The sequence below is a fragment of the Python bivittatus genome, unplaced genomic scaffold (genome assembly GCF_059951505.1).
Source record: "Python bivittatus isolate LINGU-HERP-01145 unplaced genomic scaffold, Pbiv_v1 ctg000560_np1212, whole genome shotgun sequence".
Taxonomy (NCBI): domain Eukaryota; kingdom Metazoa; phylum Chordata; class Lepidosauria; order Squamata; family Pythonidae; genus Python; species Python bivittatus.
In genome coordinates this window covers 1,975,969-1,993,745 of record NW_028277083.1, presented here as the reverse complement: position 1 = coordinate 1,993,745, position 17,777 = coordinate 1,975,969, and the positions used below count along the sequence as shown (strand labels likewise).

Sequence of the window (17,777 nt, the reverse complement as noted above, 5' to 3'; positions counted from 1 at the left end):
TACCAGCAAAATTCAGGGTGTAATAAGGTGAGTCCATTTGGAGGGCAGGTAAACAAGCAGTCCACTCAAACCAAGAGGGCGTGTTTTAGGGGGACTCAGGAAAGTCCTGGCAAATCTATCTGCTGAACGATGCGTCCAACCTCTCTCTCTCAAAGAATGTGTTTGAATCTCGTGAGATTCTGAATGGTGTCTCTTCATGCTTTTAAGGGAGCTAATTCTCCCTTCAGCTGTTCACTGTAGAAATATCACTTATGTCACAGTATTTATTCCTTACAAACCTTGTGTGACATGCTAGGGTTCCCATGGATGTAGCTGATGATTATTTTGTAAATATAATTACTTACCTATACATAAAATTATATCGTAATAAACTATTTTTGCACCACCCTTGGTATGCTGTAACGAAGGTTTTTATTGTAGCTGGAGATGGCACATCCTTCAGTGTTACTGTACTGCTAAAGCATGTGATTTTACAAGTAATTGGTCATGATGCTGGCTTCATAGAGAGTGGTATTCCCTACTAAATTTCAGTAGAAATAAAAGAATTGCTTTAAAGCAGAGTGTGTAAACATTGAATTGAAATCAACAACTGAAAGATAAGCAGTTGTTACTTACAAAAGTAGGTGCTGGATTATTTCTAACACCTTTCAGTCAGCCAGGGGTACATGTAGCTACTTCACAACTAGCTGAGTGTTATTGTCCCAAAAATATTGCAATAAACACATTCACACCTGTTCTTTGGAACCACAGCTTTAATCACTAAAAGAACGAAACAAATCGGAGGTAAAGCCCTGACAACTTATTCAAAGCATTCATAGATTAATATTTGCCTCAAATAATGTTTTAGTCTCTTCCAAGAGTTCTCTTGGCATCTTTCTCATCAGTAACACAAGACTTAAAGCCACTGCTACTAATACCCTTTGACACAGAGAAACATTTAAACAGTGTCATCGTAGCTTTGGCTGCACTTGGACATGTTCTTAGAGTTCTAAACATGCAGTTAGACGGTTCTGCCTCTCCACTTCCTGCTTTCAGGTTCTTAAGTCCCAGAGTTCAAACATGTAGCACAGACATGATCTGTTCCATAGCTCAGGATTTCAACTGCTCCTTGGATGGTGGTTTTTCAGCCTTCCTGAGCCTCTTCTCTCTCCCGATACAGATGCGAGAGCTGATCCCGCATATGTTCACAGATTAAAGGTAACATCTTGGAATGTTAACTTTCCACATGCAGGAAATGGGTTTACAAAGATCAGTATACAATTCCTGCATTGCATTCTGTCTTCAGTGTTCTGTAATATTCCTGCAGGTTTATATCACTTAATAAAGCATATCTCAAGTTCTATTCCTTGGAAAGTAAACTTATGGAACACACTTAGGAATACACTGCTTGTGTAATTCTTTGCTTGCTACTTACCTTCATTTTAAAGTAACTGCCATTCCCAAATAACCCGAGAGTTTCTGAACCCAAACTCCCCAAACCCTATTTTCTCTGCCACACTATATTTTTGTCCCAGAATTAGCTTTACCCTTTTCCAGCCCCTGTTTCTCATGTTCAGAGAAAAATGTATAATTAGCAGGATTGTAGTCTTCCCAAATCTTTTCAAATTCTGCCAGAAAAATGTTCACGCAATCCTGATCTTCTACCACCAGCACATTCTCTCTGTTGTTCTGGATTGCTTGAGTGGTCCAGTTCAAGGAGCCTGTGATCAGCACCTTCTTGTCAACGATGGCAAACTTATGATGCATGTAGCCGCTCTCCTGATCATGGCGTACCTGAATCCCTTTGAAAGAAGAGAAAACTCCACTCAGTGCCAGTTAATTTTGCTTGTCACCCAACTTATGCAGAATGGCGTCAGTACGACCAAACCACCTCATCTTTCTGCTCGCTCGCTTTTGTCCTCCATCCACCTGCGTTAGCACAAATCCGCATCTGACCCTCTTCTTCTTCCACCACCCATCCGTCTTCTGTAACCCCTTTCCGCCTCGTTGGTTATTTTTATGTCTCTCTTCATCCGGAGGTCAGACCAACAGGTCAGTGGGGAAAAGCAAGGCTGTCCTGACACAAGGGCCACACCGCGTGGCCTGGTGCTCAGGTCCGAAAGGGCAGAGCTCACGCAGGGGCAGCCTGATGCTCTTGACTCGCCCGTTTCCCTGCCACCGAGGGGGCAGAATAACCATCCCTTCTCACTTCTTTTGACAACGCTTCAGGCTCCATCCATCAAGCGCTCAAGGGCTGGGTGCGCCTTTAAGCGTTCAGGCAGGAAGGTTAAAGCAGCCCTGTGGGTGGGTTTGTTAGTCCTTCATGGCTTTGAAAGGGGACGTTCCAAACCCAGACGCGTGTTCATGTTCAGTGGGTTGAGTCCTGGGTTCGAATCCTTTGCCTGCCGTCCAGCCTCGCCGTGGACGGGCGGCTGTGTTTAGATCGATAAACCCAAACCCACCAGCTCGCTCACCCCTGACAACGTCTGCACCCGTCTTCCACCCCAAGGTGAGCCCAGGGCCACTCACCCATCTCCTGCTGCTACTTTTCCACCTCCCCCCGTAACCTCCCAATGGTTCGTTCTGATTGTCGGTCTCTGGCCGGCTGATTCGATTTGTGGGGCTGCTGCCCCTCGTTGGGGGCCCTCCAAACTCCCTGCTGTCAGGTGGGCGACCCACACATGGCTCAGGTGAGCGTTCTCAACCGTGGCAACTTGAAGATGGGTGGACTTCAACTCCCAGAATTCCCCAGCCAGCGTGCTCCGCCCCACCCGCCTCCCTGCGTTGATTCCCCGCCTCCCCCCCCGGAACGCGCGATGGTTCGCCCCGGCTTCCCCTTTTCCCATTGGCCGCCCAGACTACGGCCCCGCCTACCGCGGCCCGGCCCCGCCCCTCACCGGCTCTCCTCAACGGCCCGACCTGCGACCCTCGGAGCGCCATGTAGTCGGCGTCGACGACGACGCGGACACGGACGCCGCGGCGGTGCAGGAGGACGACGGCGCGGCAGAGCTGCGGGCTGGAGAAGGCGAACACGCACAGCTCGAGCGAGCGCCGCGCCGCCAGCACGCGCGCCAGCAGGCGGCCCAGCGCGCTCTCGCCGTGCGGCAGCGGGCACGCGCAGGGCGCCTCCGCCAACAGCCCCTCGGTGCAGGTCAGCCGCGAAGGGAAGAAGAGAACCTCGCGCACCGCCGCCGCCGGCCGCCGCCTCAGCAGCCAAGCCAACAGCGCCTCCAGCGCCACGCCGAGCCCCACGGCTAGCACGGCCCGCCACATCGTCGCTTCAGGGGCTGCGCGCATGCGCCGCCGCGGCCCGCAGGTTTTATCTTCCCGCCTCGAGGAGCGCGCATGCGCCCCACTCTAAGGAAACAAGCGGGGTGTACGCAGCGTCTCAACCGAAGCGCCTTTGCCACGCATGCGCCCTCCGTCCTGGGCTTTCCCACACTGCGTGGACTTCAATTCCCATCGTTCCCGCTCGAACGTTTTGCTCGTCAGGCCTTGTGGGAGTTGGAGGCGATGCGGAGGGTCGCGGCTTTCAGCTTGGAAGGTTCTCTTGTAGCAGGATCGTGGGAATGGTTCAAAAGAGGTTAAAAACATGGCTTTAACCACAATTAGGGGCAAAAACGACTTGTGACAGTCAGTCATAGATTTTGGACAAAAGAGGCCAAACTTCCTTTTTAGAAACCTTTAGTGGGAATTTTTTAAAAAAATCTTGTGCAAAGCAAATCCTTTTGGTGCATCTCTCCAAGTCCAAAGGATTATTTTAAAAATTTGCTGCTGTTACATTAAACCCATTCTTTGAAAAGCCTCATTTTGTCTAGATAGTAAAAACATGATTTTTTCCCCCTCTTGGGGAAGAACCTTTTATTATATGCATTTTTATACACAACAAAAATTCAACACAAACGCCATGAATTACACATGAAAGAAAAATCATAACTATTTTAAGAAATCTTTCAGAAAAGGAGTGACTATAAATATTTCAATATATTCACAAGAATAAAATTGTTAACAAATTAGGATCTCTATTATTCCACTTATTTTCTCCCTTTCAATATATTCAGTATAAAATGCGTTCAGAATTACTTTTCTTGGCAGAAAAGATTCATAGAGTTTAATTGATACTCACCTTAGCTGTGCAGTTAAAAATACAAAGAACTGAATTAATCTCATGGTAACATGAAGAAAACATAAATGTTACATCCTTGCATAGGTTCCTGAATTTTCCATATTCAATTTTTGTCACAAACACTTTTATTTTGATTAAACCAATCCATCAAGACATCCACCTGTTCATTTTGTAGCTGTATATCCTGCTGAAGACTTGAATTATGACAGAAATACCTTAATCATTTAGCAGCCTTGGCTATAGCATAAAATCGGAGAAAAATCCGAAATTTATATTTTAAAGTCTCAAGGTAGCCACAGGGAAACATGGGAACACACTTAACATTCTCTCACTGAATTAATGGGCCTTAATAATATATACATAGCTTCACTGCTCCCTAAATACCTTTTCCAATAAAATTAATATGGTTTTGTCAACATGTAGGAATAGGGTCTCATAATAATATCTGGTTTTGGTGCAATGAAATTTAAAAACCCACTACAGTTTTGCTTTCTTTCTATTCGCTACTGACAAAAGAGCTACTGGCTTGGAGGCCAGGCACCCAGCATTTTTTTTATAAACCAGATACAAATACGTTTTTACATTACCTTCCACCAGAATTCAACTGAGAGTTGTTGGTGGCAAAATCTCCCAAGCTAATGAAAAATACGGAAGTTTCCCTTTCCATACAAGACAATTCAGTCTCAATATTAGACTAAAGAATACAGCTCAATTTAAGGATGCATTTCTGATTTCCCAAATACAGCTGAGTGAATTCTAACATCAAACAGCTATCCCTTAATTTTATTTTGAGATACAGCAGGAAGTGACTTAACCAGGACATTCCATCAGCAGCATGAAAACTCCCAGTCTAATTTCAGAAAATTCACAGGCATTCCACATTGGCAACACTGCAAGTGAACGCTGGTGATTATGGAGGTTGGATTTTAATTCATCTGATGCCACCATTGATTAGAAGGAACAAAGGAACAAAAGACGGGCTCAGACTGTCTTCATCAAATGGCAGATACTGAAAACCCCGTGTAACAGCAATAAATTAGAGCGTTTCAAGAGAAAGGAGAGTTTGTAACCTCATAGAAACCCAAATGGTGGTGCAGTACATGAAAGGTGGAAAGTCTTTGGTGTATGCAGTTTTGAAACCAATGGACCTTCCTTGAACCTTTGCCTTTCTGTCTCAGTCGGCCTATAGACTGTTGCACCAGGATATCCATGCTCCTCCATCGCGCACAAAACGAAAGGATTGACAGAAATTCACTAAATGCAACCAGAGTTCCTCAGGCTAGTTCCGTGACTCCAGAGAAGTTGGACTGCGAACTGTCGACATCAAGTGCGACTTGTAGGTCTTACTCAAGCCCGTCATCCAGAACTTCAGAAGCTTGACATTATCCTCTTCAGAGGCTCCCAAGATACTCAGCAACTTTTGGGTATCTTCCTTGGGCCTGCTGTCCACTTTGGTGAACTTAAAGAGGACCTTCACTTTACTGCAGAAGGCAAAAAATGAGAACCATTCGTTACATACATTCCAAACGCTTCCCCGGGCCAGGTTTTAAAAAATGAGTTTCTGGGGACCACGCGGCACTACTCCCTTCCTTCCTTAAAGGAAGCCTCCAGAAGATAACTGACTCTAGAAGCCAACTGCTTCTCAAGCTAAAACTCCGCCTTACTTCATCCACTCCTCCTTCAGGCAAACAAGGCACTGGTCCACCACATCCACCGAGAGGTTCTGGTTCATCAGAGCAGCTTCAATCTTGTTCAGGATGGTAGGACCAACTGCAGTTGGGAAGAAAGGCTTGAATATCAGCTAGCTTTTCTACCATTCCCTCTTAATCAGCACCGCATTTATCAAATGCCTTTTCTTAAGTTTCGCACACATCTACTGATACTTTGTGGAGGGGTTTTTTGGTTGCTTCGAGTCAGTGTTGACTCCTGGCGACTGCATGGACTAGTCCCTGCAGTTTTCTGGGCAAGATTTCAGAAGTGATTGGCCCTTGCCCTCTGCCTTGGGCCAGCCCCTCTCTCTCAGCCCCAGGAAGGAGGCGGCCAGGGCCAACCACTTCTGAAAAACCTTGCCAAGAAAACTGCAGGGACTAGTCCAGGAGTCAACGCTGATTCAAAGGCCCCCCTCCCCAATACCTTATATAAACGAAGAAATACAAGCGTGCCAGCTAACAGCAAACAATTTAAATCTGACTGGGGTAAGGATAAAAAATAAGCATTTCTTCAAATTACACAGAGTTCTCCACCAATATCCCCTTTGCAGTTTGTAACTCAGATCAAGTAAGAAAATGTGGTATTTGCAGTCTGCAAGTGGGCAGAAAAACTTTTAGATTACATCTGGCTTGGCAACAGGGCCTCCTTCAGAAACCTCCCTAAGGTTCACATAACACCTTTTTGCCCGTAGATCTGCACCCATTTAATCCTGGGTTGCCCATTCCGGTTTACAGAAAGAATCGGGTTTTGGCCCTGAGAGCACTGACTCTCTCGCCACATCTTGCAAATCCAGAATTTTGCTAAATGTCCTTCAAATGCTCCCAATTGACAGAAAAATGATTCATCTTGTAAATTCACCTACACTATGAGCTAGCCAAGCAGATAATAAAGATGAATAGAAATGGTTTTAAAGACAAATATATTTCAGGGCATCAATCCATCTTTTTTCTCCTGCATTTCCAGCTGCATAACAAATGTCTTTCAAAGTTACGAAGGAAGTTCTTTTTTAAAGCGTCATGACACAACTCCTTTTGTTTCGCAAACTACAAGTCAGACAGCACTTTGACCCTCTCCCGAAATGGCTCTGACTTGTCGCGTGTGGCTCACCTCTGTCTGCTGCCAGAGGGCTGCCGCTGGTAACAACGAACTCGTATTTACTGAGGGGCTGGTCATCCTCAAACAGGACAGGGTAAAGGCTGGACCTCGTAGCAGTGCGGACTTCCACAAGGACGGCAAATTCTGGAGCGGGAAACGACGTTTATCCATACCACCCCTCTGGAGTTGTAGGGGCAGTAAAGGGAGCCAGCCTAAGCAACTAAAACGTTAACATCCCTGCATCCGGGGCACCAACCTACTTTACTGGCCATAAGGGGTTTCCATCCCCCACGCAAAGGGTTACCGATCTTTTCTACCAGCCCAGGGAGGGGAGAGAAAGAATCGCTCTTACCAGATGACAATACGTGAGACGGGATTTGCACTTGGGTGCCAAGGCCCAAGAAGTTACACCGGTAAGCCTCCTCGTATTGGTCGCTGTAAGGGATGATCCGAACGCAGCCCACAGGCAACATGGTCTAGCAAACGAAAGAGACGGCGGGTGAGAATCCAGTTGCAAGCACAAATTTCGTCCACCCAAAGTGGTTTGCAAACCAGTACGTGGAACGCTGTCTTCTGAATACGGGCAGGGGTGACTGGGCACAGCTCCCCAAGATTTAACAGAAGAGCCTAATCTGAAGATACAAGCCCTGAAACGGGCTCTCGGCATGCAGGACATCCAGGCTATCGTGGAATAATAACAACAATAACACCTATTATTATTATTATTATTATTATTATTATTATTATTATTATTACTCCTACTGCGATATACATCACTCGGTTTCTAGAGGCTTTGAATGGCCGACAGTATCAATACCACAAGATTAAGACCAAAAATTGATGAACGCGATCCTAAACAATTCAAGGCACCACCATTCAGGGTTGGGGAAGACCTAGAGGACTACAACTCTGGGGGTCACACCCCAATTATGACATCAGGGCAGACCAGCAAATCAGAAACCGGTTAGTACAGGATGGGGCGGAGAAAGAAGCGCAGGATTTCCTACCCGCAGGACATCAAAGGCGGACTGGATGAGGTCTCGATCCTGCGCTTTCCAGATGACCTGGTTCCCCATGAGGACATGCCACGCCAACATGCGGAAAGCCGAGGACCCCAAGACCTGGGGAAGGCACAACAAACATGCTTAAAGGCTTCCTCCTCCCCCCCTCAAAAAAGGATGCTATCTCACTCATTTCCTTTTACGTTCCTTTACTTTTACTTTACACCGTGTTTCCAAAGTTCTGGATGTTGCCGCCCTTTTATTTAAAATAGTTCTCTGTCACCGTTTCCTGTGTGTCCCTGTGTACTTTGGAAGCATCCAAGAGCCCCCCAAAAATGTCCAGATGGGAAAAGCCCCCGTTCTGACCGATGGCACCCCATCTCCTCTCCTCTTCCAGTGACGCAACCGCCATTCCTTGCCTGTCTCAAATGCCGGAGGGAACGGAAGACGGACGGACTCCTGGTCGGCCCCGTCCAGCTGCTGCAGTCTGCCAGAAAAGCCAAATCCGCCTGGCTCTTCATTTGCTCCGGGGCTTCTCGGGCATCCGTCTGGCTGGTAGATTTCCCTTCTTCTTCCTCCGAGTTATCCCAGGCTTCTGATTCTTCCTCCAAATCTCGAGAGAAAAAAAAGAGGGAAAGGGCTTTCAATGTCTGGCTCCATCCTGCACAAGGAAGACAAGGAAGCTGGCTTTTCATGAGCAAGAACTTCAGTCTGTCTATCATCTACATTCGTTTCCGCAACTCGGGTCAAGCTGGGTGCTCCGGCACTTCCCAGCAGCACTCCTCTCGCAGCACCCAATTCTCCCACAGAGAATTAAAGGCTGCCTTTCTGCGTAGGGTGGTGCTCTATGTGGATTTTTAAAAACCAGACGGTAGCAAGGGATTAAAAAAGAAAGCTAGAACATACTTAGATTTCTTCATTTTCCTTAATTCGAAAGGCAGAATGGAAGCTCCCCAGATGTCCCCCAATTCATCATGCCCTACCTAGTTAGCTTCTGGAAAAGTTGCGTGACTTACGCACCTTCGCGTCAGGTGATGGAGTGGAACTTTTCTCCATGCTGGAAAGGGAGGGGAGAGACCTCCTTTTCCTATCCTGGGGAAACTCTTTATTTTTCTAACCTACCCATGACAGCCCCTTCATGGATCACTGCCTTGTCGTGGCGAAGGGGCTTGCGTAACTCAGTGAAGCCATGAGCTATACCGTGCAGGGCCACCCAAGACGGACAGGTCATGACAGAGAGTTCTGACAAAATGTGGTCCACTGGAGAAGGGAATGGCAACCCACTCCGGTATCCTTGCCAAGAAAACCCCACGGACAATGTTAAAAGGCTAAAAGATATGACGCCGGAAGATGAGCCCCTCAGGTCGGAAGGTGTCCAATATGCTACTGGGGAAGAGCGGAGGACATTTCCAAGTAGCTCCAGAAAGAGTGAAGCGGCTGGGCCAAAGCCGAAAGGACGTTCAGCTGTGGATGTATCTGGAAGCGAAAAGAAGGTCCGATGCTGTAAAGAACAATATTGTATAGGTACCTGGAATGTAAGATCTATGAACCAAGGCAAGCTGGATGTGGTCAAACATGAGATGACAAGACTGAACATCGACATCTTGGGAATCAGCGAACTGAAATGGACGGGAATGGGTGAATTTAATTCAGGTGACCGTTATATCTACTACTGTGGCCAAGAAACCCTTAGAAGAAATGGAGTTGCACTCATAATCAATAAGAGAGTGGGAAAGGCAGTAATGGGGTACAACCTCAAAAACGACAGAATGATCTCAGTGCGTATCCAAGGCAAACCATTCAACATCACAGTAATCCAAGTCTATGCCCCAACCACTGATGCCGAAGAAGCTGAAGTTGACCGGTTCTATGAAGACCTACAACACCTTCTAGAACTAGCACCAAAAAAAGATGTCCTTTTCATCATAGGGGATTGGAATGCTAAAGTAGGAAGTCAAGGAGTAATCGGAATAACAGGCAAGTTTGGCCTTGGAGCACAAAATGAAGCAGGGCAAAGGCTAATAGAGTTCTGTCAAGAGAACAAGCTAGTCATAGCAAACACTCTTTTCCAACAACACAAGAGACGACTCTACACATGGACATCACCAGATGGTCAATACCGAAACCAGATTGATTATATACTTTGCAGCCAAAGATGGAGAAGCTCTATACAGACAGCAAAAACAAGACCAGGAGCTGACTGTGGCTCAGATCATGAGCTTCTTACTGCAAAGTTTAGGCTTAAATTGAAGAATGTAGGGAAAACCACTAGACCACTCAGGTATGACTTAGATCATATTCCTTGTGAGTACACAGTGAAGGTGATGAATAGATCTAGAGGATTAGATTTGGTAGACAGAGTGCCTGAAGAACTATGGACGGAGGTCCGTAACATTGTACAGGAGGCAGCAACTAAAACCATCCCAAAGAAAAAGAAATGCAAGAAAGCAAAATGGCTGTCTGATGAGGCTTTACAAATAGCTGTGGAAAGAAGGAATGCGAAAAGCAAGGGTGAAAGGGAAAGATATAAGCAACTGAATGCAGATTTCCAGAGAATAGCCAGGAGAGATAAGAAGGCCTTCTTAAATGAACAATGCAAAGAAATTGAGGAAAACAATAGAATGGGGAAGACTAGAGATCTCTACAAGAAAATTGGAGATATGAAAGGAATGTTTAGTGCAAAGATGGGCATGATAAAGGACAAAAAAGGCAGGGACCTAACAGAAGCAGAAGAGATTAAGAAGAGGTGGCAAGAATACACAGAAGAACTATACAAGAAAGATCTTAATGTCCCTGATGTCCACGCTGGTGTGATCACTGACCTTGAGCCAGACATCCTAGAGAGTGAAGTCAAGTGGGCCTTAGGAAGCATTGCTAACAACAAAGCTAGTGGAGATGACAGTATTCCAGCTGAGTTATTTAAAATACTAAAAGATGATGGTGTTAAAGTGCTGCACTCAATATGCCAGCAAGTTTGGAAAACGCAACAGTGGCCACGGGATTGGAAAAGGTCAGTTTACGTTCCAATTCCAAAGAAGGGCAACGCCAAAGAATGCTCAAACTATCGCACAATTGCACTCATTTCACATGCTAGCAAGGTTATGCTCAAAATCCTACAAGCTAGGCTTCAGCAATACATGAACCGAGAACTACCGGATGTACAAGCTGGGTTTCGAAGAGGCAGAGGAACTAGAGATCAAATCGCCAACATTCGCTGGATCATGGAGAAAGCACGAGAGTTCCAGAAAAATATCTACTTCTGCTTCATTGACTATGCAAAAGCCTTTGATTGTGTGGATCACAACAAACTGTGGCAAATTCTTAAAGAGATGGGAATACCAGACCACCTTACCTGTCTCCTGAGAAATCTGTATGCGGGCCAAGAAGCAACAGTTAGAACCGGTCATGGAACAACCGATTGGTTCAAAATAGGGAAAGGTGTACGACAAGGCTGTATACTGTCACCCTGCTTATTTAACCTATATGCAGAGTACATCATGAGAAATGCCAGGCTGGAAGAATCACAAGCTGGAATCAAGATTGCAGGGAGAATCATCAACAACCTCAGATATGCAGATGATACCACCCTAATGGCAGAAAGTGAAGAACTAAAGAGCCTCTTGATGAGGGTGAAAGAGGAGAGTGCAAAAGCTGGCTTGAAACTCAACATTAAAAAAACTAAGATCATGGCATCTGGACCCATCAATTCCTGGCAAATAGAAGGGGTAGAAATGGAAGCAGTAACAGACTTCATTTATCTGGGCTCCAAGATCACCGCAGACGGAGACTGCAGCCATGAAATTAAAAGACGCTTGCTCCTTGGGAGGAAAGCTATGGCAAGCCTAGAGAGCATATTAAAAAGCAGAGACGTCACCTTGCCGACAAAGATCCGCATAGTCAAAGCTATGGTTTTTCCAGTAGTAATGTATGGCTGTGAGAGCTGGACCATAAAGAAGGCCGAGCGCCGAAGAATTGATGCCTTTGAACTGTGGTGCTGGAGAAGACTCTTGAGAGTCCCCTGGACTGCTAGGAGGTCAAACCAGTCAATCTTAAAGGAAATCAACCCTGATTGCTCATTGGAAGGATCGATAATGAAGCTCAAGCTCAGATATTTTGGCCACCTAATGCGAAGAGAGATCTCTTTGGAGAAGACCCTGATGCTGGGAAAGATTGAAGGCAAAAGGAGAAGAGGACGGCAGAGGATGAGATGGTTAGATAGCATCACTGAAGCAATGAGCATGAAACTGAGCAAACTCAGGGAGGCAGTGAAGGACAGGAAGGCCTGGCGCAATATGGTTCATGGGGTCACGAAGAGTCGGACACGACTTAACGACTAAACAACAACAACCCATGACAGAGACGACAAAGAAAGATCTTTCCTCACCCTAAGAGCAATCCTGACTGATCCAAACCGAAAGGGGATCTTGCTATCCCTGGATCCTGTGTAGCCCCCTTACTTTCTGGGCCCTCCCTGGGACTTGATCCTGCTTTGTTTGCACATGCACCGAAGAGGTACCACCAAGGGGATAAATTGGTCAGAGGATGTTCTGCATTCTACCCCTTTTGGAACTGCCCCCATTCCGATCCTCAGCAGCCCACAGCCGCTTTCATCGCAGCTCAAAGCTCCTTGTAGAAAAGGGCTTCTGCCCAGTCCTTTACCAGCTAGCTTTTCCATCTGAACCAAAGTGTCCTCTGTTGGCGCCCCCTCCAACAGCTTCTCCGTGAGTCTGCTACCACAGGCCTTCAGGAGCCTAAGGACATTGAAGAGGGGTGTAAGCAAATGTGATATGAGAGCGCCTACAAAGATACCACAGCCTAGGCTTTAGTCTCACCAAAGCACACATTCCTACTTCTAGGTAAACAATAAACATCAACATCTTGGGAATCATCAACTGCTCCAAAATGCAAAGGTTTGCGAATGAACTTTGACAGAAGTTTAGCAGTATCTATTTTCCCTTCTGGACAAAAAGGAAACACAGTAATAAATTCTGGCATTCAAAAAAGTTGATGGGAACTAGCAGTCTTCCTGTGCAAATGGTGATAAATCACATTCTGGACATTCTCTGGCCTTCATTTACATGGATGCATGTAAAAGCAGAAGGCTAAGATTGATTAAACTTTGTACACTGATCACTGGTGGACAGGTAGTTAATTACTCAGCTAAAACCTTTTAGTAACTGATAGTCTTGCCGTATCCCGTTAGAGCACTAAAATCGCCAGACCCTTCAGTGCTCCCTCCCTGAGATCTGAGCACACCAATTTCCAAGTCAGAGGTCTACAAAATGCATCACCAAGCAAAGGAAGTGTGAAGACAGGCCCACAGGTTCTCGTCATTGGTGAGAGAAGTGAGCGAGCGAGCCGCGTTGCCATTCCGCTGATGCAGAAAAGGCGTGAACGCCGTGTTCATGCGCTGGGCACGCTGCGGACATCCGTACTGCTCAGCTTCAAAGACCTGCGTAACAAGCAACGATGAAAAAAATAAGTGGAAAAGAAAAAGGTGTCCGAAAACCAGCTGGGCCAAAAGCCTGGGGAACATTTATCATTAGGGAACAAGCTGGCAAGACCTTCCAAATTATTAAATGTATTCCAGCAGAGAAGTTCAAGCACCCGCTTCATCAGACCTGGGCATTATTATCTCAAACTGGCAAGTGGTGCAGGCATGTGGACATGTACAACAGCAAGTATGGAAGCAAGGAAAGAGATGATAAGCTACCAAAAAAAATGTTCTATCTATCATCAACTCCTGTGCAAAGTCTTAAACATTTGTAAAATTAGTAACATGTCTTCCTCCAATCAGCCCTCACCTCAAAGGTCCTGAAATTGCAGCTCCCAAAACTGCCAATCTTAAATGCTTGAAAACTCCTGCATCAAACCCCAAATCAGGATTCCCTGGTGGGAACTCAGTTGCTGGCATTAAACAAATCTCCCAAACTCCTACCAAGAATCTGAGTTTTTCCAGCTGCCAAAAAGGACAACCTGGATCACCTTTATAGAGCTTCTGCAAATGGGCCCAATAACAAGAGGAGGAGAAGGAGGAGGAGGAGGGAGGGAGGGAGGGAGAAAGGAGAAGCAGAAGGAGGAAGGAGGAAGGAGAAGGAGAAGAGGAGAAGAAGGAAGAAAGGAGGAGAAGGAGAAGGAAGAGGAGGGAGAGAAGGAAAAGAAAGGAGAAAGGAAAAGCAGAAGGAGAAGGAGGAAGAGAAGGAGGAGGGAGAGGAAGAAGAAAGAAAGGAGAAGGAGAAAGAAAGGAGAAGGAGAAAGAAAAAGAGGAGGAGGGAGAAAGGAGGAGGAGAATTTTTAACAGAACCGCCCACCCCTGAACACAAATGAAGCGCTCTTGGAGATTTGAAAGGCTCCCTGGCCCCAAAGCAGCCACCAGTATTTGTCACCTGAAGGGGATTTCACCCTTAACGGACGGCACGACCTGGCTCCACCCAGCGCTAAAGCCTGCGCGCTTCCCCTGCGAGCCTCAGCCCCTCGCCCGCCCCGCCCGCCCAAACCTTCAGAGCCTTCCCCTGCAGCTCATCGACGATGCCCCGGATCTTCCCCAGGAGAAAAGGCCAGGAGTTGATGAGGTAGATGCGGTCCATCATGATGGCGATGATGCTGTACCAGCGCTGGAAGCCGCGGGCCAGGCTGTCCTTGATGAAGAAGGTGTGGCTGAACACAAAACCGTGCTGTTCGTCTCCGAAGAAGATGGGGCCTTCCCGTCCCGGGCAAACCTGGCAGAGGAAGAGAGCCGGACACACCTGAAAGCCGGCGGTGGCAGGCGCTCCCTCCGTCTGGCGCCAGCCTTTCCGACTGGCAGCCTGTTGTTACTACGGTTCTGCCCCCAGGAGATTAAAGGGCAGGGGACCGATGCAACCCGGGCCCCAAGCTTGTCGGTTAAAAGGTAGGATCCAAGCCGTTTCACAAGACGGGTCGTGACAAATTTGATGAATAAATAAATAGAAAAAATAAATAAGCCTAGAAAAGCCACCCGCTTGTGGGCATTTCCACCCACCTAGAAAAGCCCCCCACCCAAAAACCGAGAGAGCACCGCGAGCCGCTTTCTTTCGTCCCCCTTTAAGCCTCAGATACGGATTTTCTTCTCCCGTTCATCCCCGGCCCCTTAGCTTTCCAAAGGAATCCACAGCGTTATCGAAAGCAAAATGTCCCCCATCCATCCGTTCTTCCCAGAGAGGAAGGCAGGCCGTGCAACCAGGGGCATTTCCCCCCCACGTTTGGCAAGGGACCGAATCCCCTTCGAGCCAGACCCGGTTCCGGGCAAGGGAAGAGGAAAACAGCGAGAGGAAACCTCAGGGCGCAGGGGGGCTTACCTCACAGCTGAGGCTGCGCACACAAGCCTGGCGCACGATGCTGAAGAGCTGGGGGTGGTTGGGGTGCTGGTGGCTGATGTATTTGATCGACGTTTCCTTGTCGTGGCTGATGTAGCCCGGGTGTCCCACGGGAAGGGAACGGCAGCCCTAACGGGGTGAAAAAGAAGCCGATGGTGGGAAACGCGGCGAACCCACAAAGAGGCTGGACTTCTTCTCCCACAACTTTGAGCTTTGAGCTTTTCTTTCTCTTTACATTTGAGCGTTTCATGGTTTATTTCAGCTGTCCTTAGCTTTGCCTGCTGCCCAGAGTCACGTTGCGTGAGATGGGTGGCTATATACCTTTGCAAAATAAAGAAAGAAATAAAAAGACAAACCAACGTTGCAGGATCCCCACCAAAAAAGCGAAGAGCTTCACTAGACACGGGGCAGAAACCCCCCTTTGGGGTTGCTTGCAGTCCCAGCTCCAGAGTCGCCTTCCTCCCCCCATGCACTCGATAGGGGGTAAGCTGCGAGGCCCCTGAGTAGCCGTGGAGAGCGTCCACAAAGCATCCGAGCCAAGCTGCGTGAATTTGGGTTGCAAAATCAAATTCACTGATTCGCTGCTCTTCCTCCAGAGCTGTGCAGGGAGACCTCAGGAGCCAGATCAAGACAGAAACGGCGGTGCATTAGCTGAAAATTAGCTGGAGGGGCAGGAAGTGAAAGGCGATTAAAGCCGGGGAGTGGGCAACCCCAGGCTTGGAATGGCGCTCTGAATATTGGAAGGTATCTATTTATTTATGTAGGAATGCTGTCTGTATTGTATCCTAATTAATATTTGTTGTTTTACTGCAAACCGCCCAAAGTCGCTCTTGAGCGAGGTGGGCAGTGACAAATTTGAAATATAAATAAATAAAATAAAGCACTGTTTCTCAACTTGGGCCATTGGAGGATGGGTGGACTTCAACTCCCAGAATTCCCCAGCCAGCATGGCTGGCTGGGGAATTCTGGGAGTTGAAGTCCACCCATCTTCCAATGGGCCAGGTTAAGAAGCCCTAGAATAAAGCAACTGGAGCCAGCAATTCAGAGAGGCCCGTCTGTAATTTTCCAGCCCTCGTTTGAAAGGCTGATTTGAATCAAATCTGGATTTTGGAATTTGAAAATTGTGAAAATTTGGAATTTGATCAATTTGGATCCTGCAGACGGGATGGGGCATTTTTGGGGCACGTGGCTGTATGCCCGGAGGGCGCTTGCCCTCCTAAAGGCCAAGAGGGAACCACTTGCCTCACACATGTCCGACTTCTTGGGCCCCGGACTGCTGGACTCCACGCTGGCGCCTTCGGCCGGGCTGTGCGAGCGAATCCGGCTGCTCATCTGAATGCCCCCTTCCTCGTCCTCCGCCTGTTCGCTCTGTCCCGGACTGTCTCCCCCGGGCGGGCCCCGAGGCAAAGGGGCGTGCAAGACCTCCGTGCAGAAGAGGGTGCGAGGCCCGTGCAGCTCGCAGAAGTGGCACAGGACGACGATGGCGTTCATGGTTGCCGCCGCCCTGGAAGAGCCGAGAGATCGCCCTTGCAGCCTCCCCCTCCTATTGTGGGGGAGATGGGCGCGGGAGAAATCCAATCAATCAATCAATCAATCAATCAATCAATTAAAAAAAAGATCCCTTCTGCAAAATCCTTCCTTTGACCAGTTCGTCGATCGGTTTCTATTCCGCCTTGATTCTGGGCAAGTCAAGGCGGTGTGCACGATGCCCCCGCCTCCTATTTCCCCTGCAAGAACCACAACCCTGTGAGGTGGGCTGGGCTGAGAGGGAGGGACTGTAGACACACACACACGCACACACTATTGATAATAGCGATAATATATTATCTTTATATACCAGCAGCCAATTTAACAGGAGTCTAAAGTTAGGCTCCTGTCTCTCAAGCAAGGGAACCATTGCACCCAGCGCTGACAGCCCTGCGAGGTAGGGCGGCTGCCTGCTTGCCTGCAGCTGGTCGCAGGGCTACCTGCCAGGCCAGGGCTGTGGGGGGCTGAACTGGGGTCGCCCCAGCCCTTCCTCCTCCCTCCGCCACTCGCTGCTCTGGAATCCAGACACAGGAACCCCCCACCTGAAAAATCCCCTTCAATCCAGCGAGATACCCTCAAGTTTCCCCCCCACTCCCCATAGTTCAACACTACAACTCCCATCATTTATGGGAATGCTGGGAGGTGTAGTCCCAGCACCTTTGGCTATTCCCCCCCCCCGGTTGGGGTATTAATGAACCTGCCGCATAAATAAGAATACATGCATATGGGTGTGATTGTGTGTGTGTGTGATCCTGTCCCCCTACAACTTGGGGACACGCTTGTCTTTCGCCACCAAAAGAGATCTGGGGTTAATACAGCCTCCCTCCCTATTCTGATACCAGCATGCGCAAACGACCCTACCTTTTTCCCCTCCTTGGGAGCCAAACCAAGCTGCTAGTCCTGACTGAGGTCGCCCCGCTGTTATTACAGAACTCGAGGGTTCCGATCTGTCGGGAGTGCGCATGCGCACCTGTCCGGGCTTCTGGTGCCGCCCAAAGCGCCTGA

At 47.9% G+C, this 17,777-nt stretch overlaps 2 protein-coding genes across 5 annotated transcripts; both read right to left on the bottom strand.

The window, feature by feature from the left end:
• Window positions 1-681: 681 nt before the first annotated feature.
• PLD6 (phospholipase D family member 6) lies at window positions 682-3,283 on the bottom strand. The gene is made up of 2 exons (XM_007439538.4): window positions 2,877-3,283; window positions 682-1,781 (listed from the first exon to the last, which is right to left on the bottom strand). The coding sequence occupies exons 1-2, from the start codon at window positions 3,274-3,276 to the stop codon at window positions 1,498-1,500; spliced, it is 684 nt and encodes a 227-aa protein (XP_007439600.3). The 5' UTR covers window positions 3,277-3,283; the 3' UTR covers window positions 682-1,497.
• Window positions 3,284-5,029: 1,746 nt separating this feature from the next.
• On the bottom strand, window positions 5,030-17,768 carry FLCN (folliculin). 4 transcript variants are annotated; one of them, XM_088147949.1, is made up of 12 exons: window positions 17,634-17,768; window positions 16,488-16,749; window positions 15,228-15,374; window positions 14,409-14,630; window positions 13,203-13,363; window positions 12,571-12,662; window positions 8,331-8,524; window positions 7,918-8,031; window positions 7,263-7,386; window positions 6,923-7,054; window positions 5,770-5,875; window positions 5,030-5,586 (listed from the first exon to the last, which is right to left on the bottom strand). In XM_088147949.1, exons 2-12 carry the CDS (start codon window positions 16,734-16,736, stop codon window positions 5,385-5,387), a joined length of 1,743 nt encoding a protein of 580 aa, XP_088004075.1. In that variant the 5' UTR covers window positions 16,737-16,749; window positions 17,634-17,768; the 3' UTR covers window positions 5,030-5,384. The 4 variants fall into 4 exon arrangements, with proteins under 4 accessions (XP_088004075.1, XP_088004074.1, XP_088004076.1 ...); XM_088147948.1 differs by having other exon boundaries at window positions 16,488-16,788; window positions 17,634-17,766; XM_088147950.1 differs by lacking the exon at window positions 6,923-7,054 and having other exon boundaries at window positions 16,488-16,788; window positions 17,634-17,766.
• Window positions 17,769-17,777: the final 9 nt, after the last annotated feature.

Excerpts from the sequence above, each read along its gene's own strand:
- PLD6 (XM_007439538.4), bottom strand. The coding sequence starts at position 3,276 with ATGCGCGCAGCCCCTGAAGCGACGATGTGGCGGGCCGTGCTAGCCGTG. Across the intron at positions 1,782-2,876 it reads CGGGCCGTTGAGGAGAGCCG|GGATTCAGGTACGCCATGAT; the intron begins GTGAGGGGCGGG and ends CTTCTTTCAAAG.
- FLCN (XM_088147949.1), bottom strand. The coding sequence starts at position 16,736 with ATGAACGCCATCGTCGTCCTGTGCCACTTCTGCGAGCTGCACGGGCCT. Across the intron at positions 8,525-12,570 it reads TCAGATGGAAAAGCTAGCTG|ATTTGGAGGAAGAATCAGAA; the intron begins GTAAAGGACTGG and ends TTTTCTCTCGAG. Across the intron at positions 7,055-7,262 it reads GTCTCACGTATTGTCATCTG|AATTTGCCGTCCTTGTGGAA; the intron begins GTAAGAGCGATT and ends TTCCCGCTCCAG.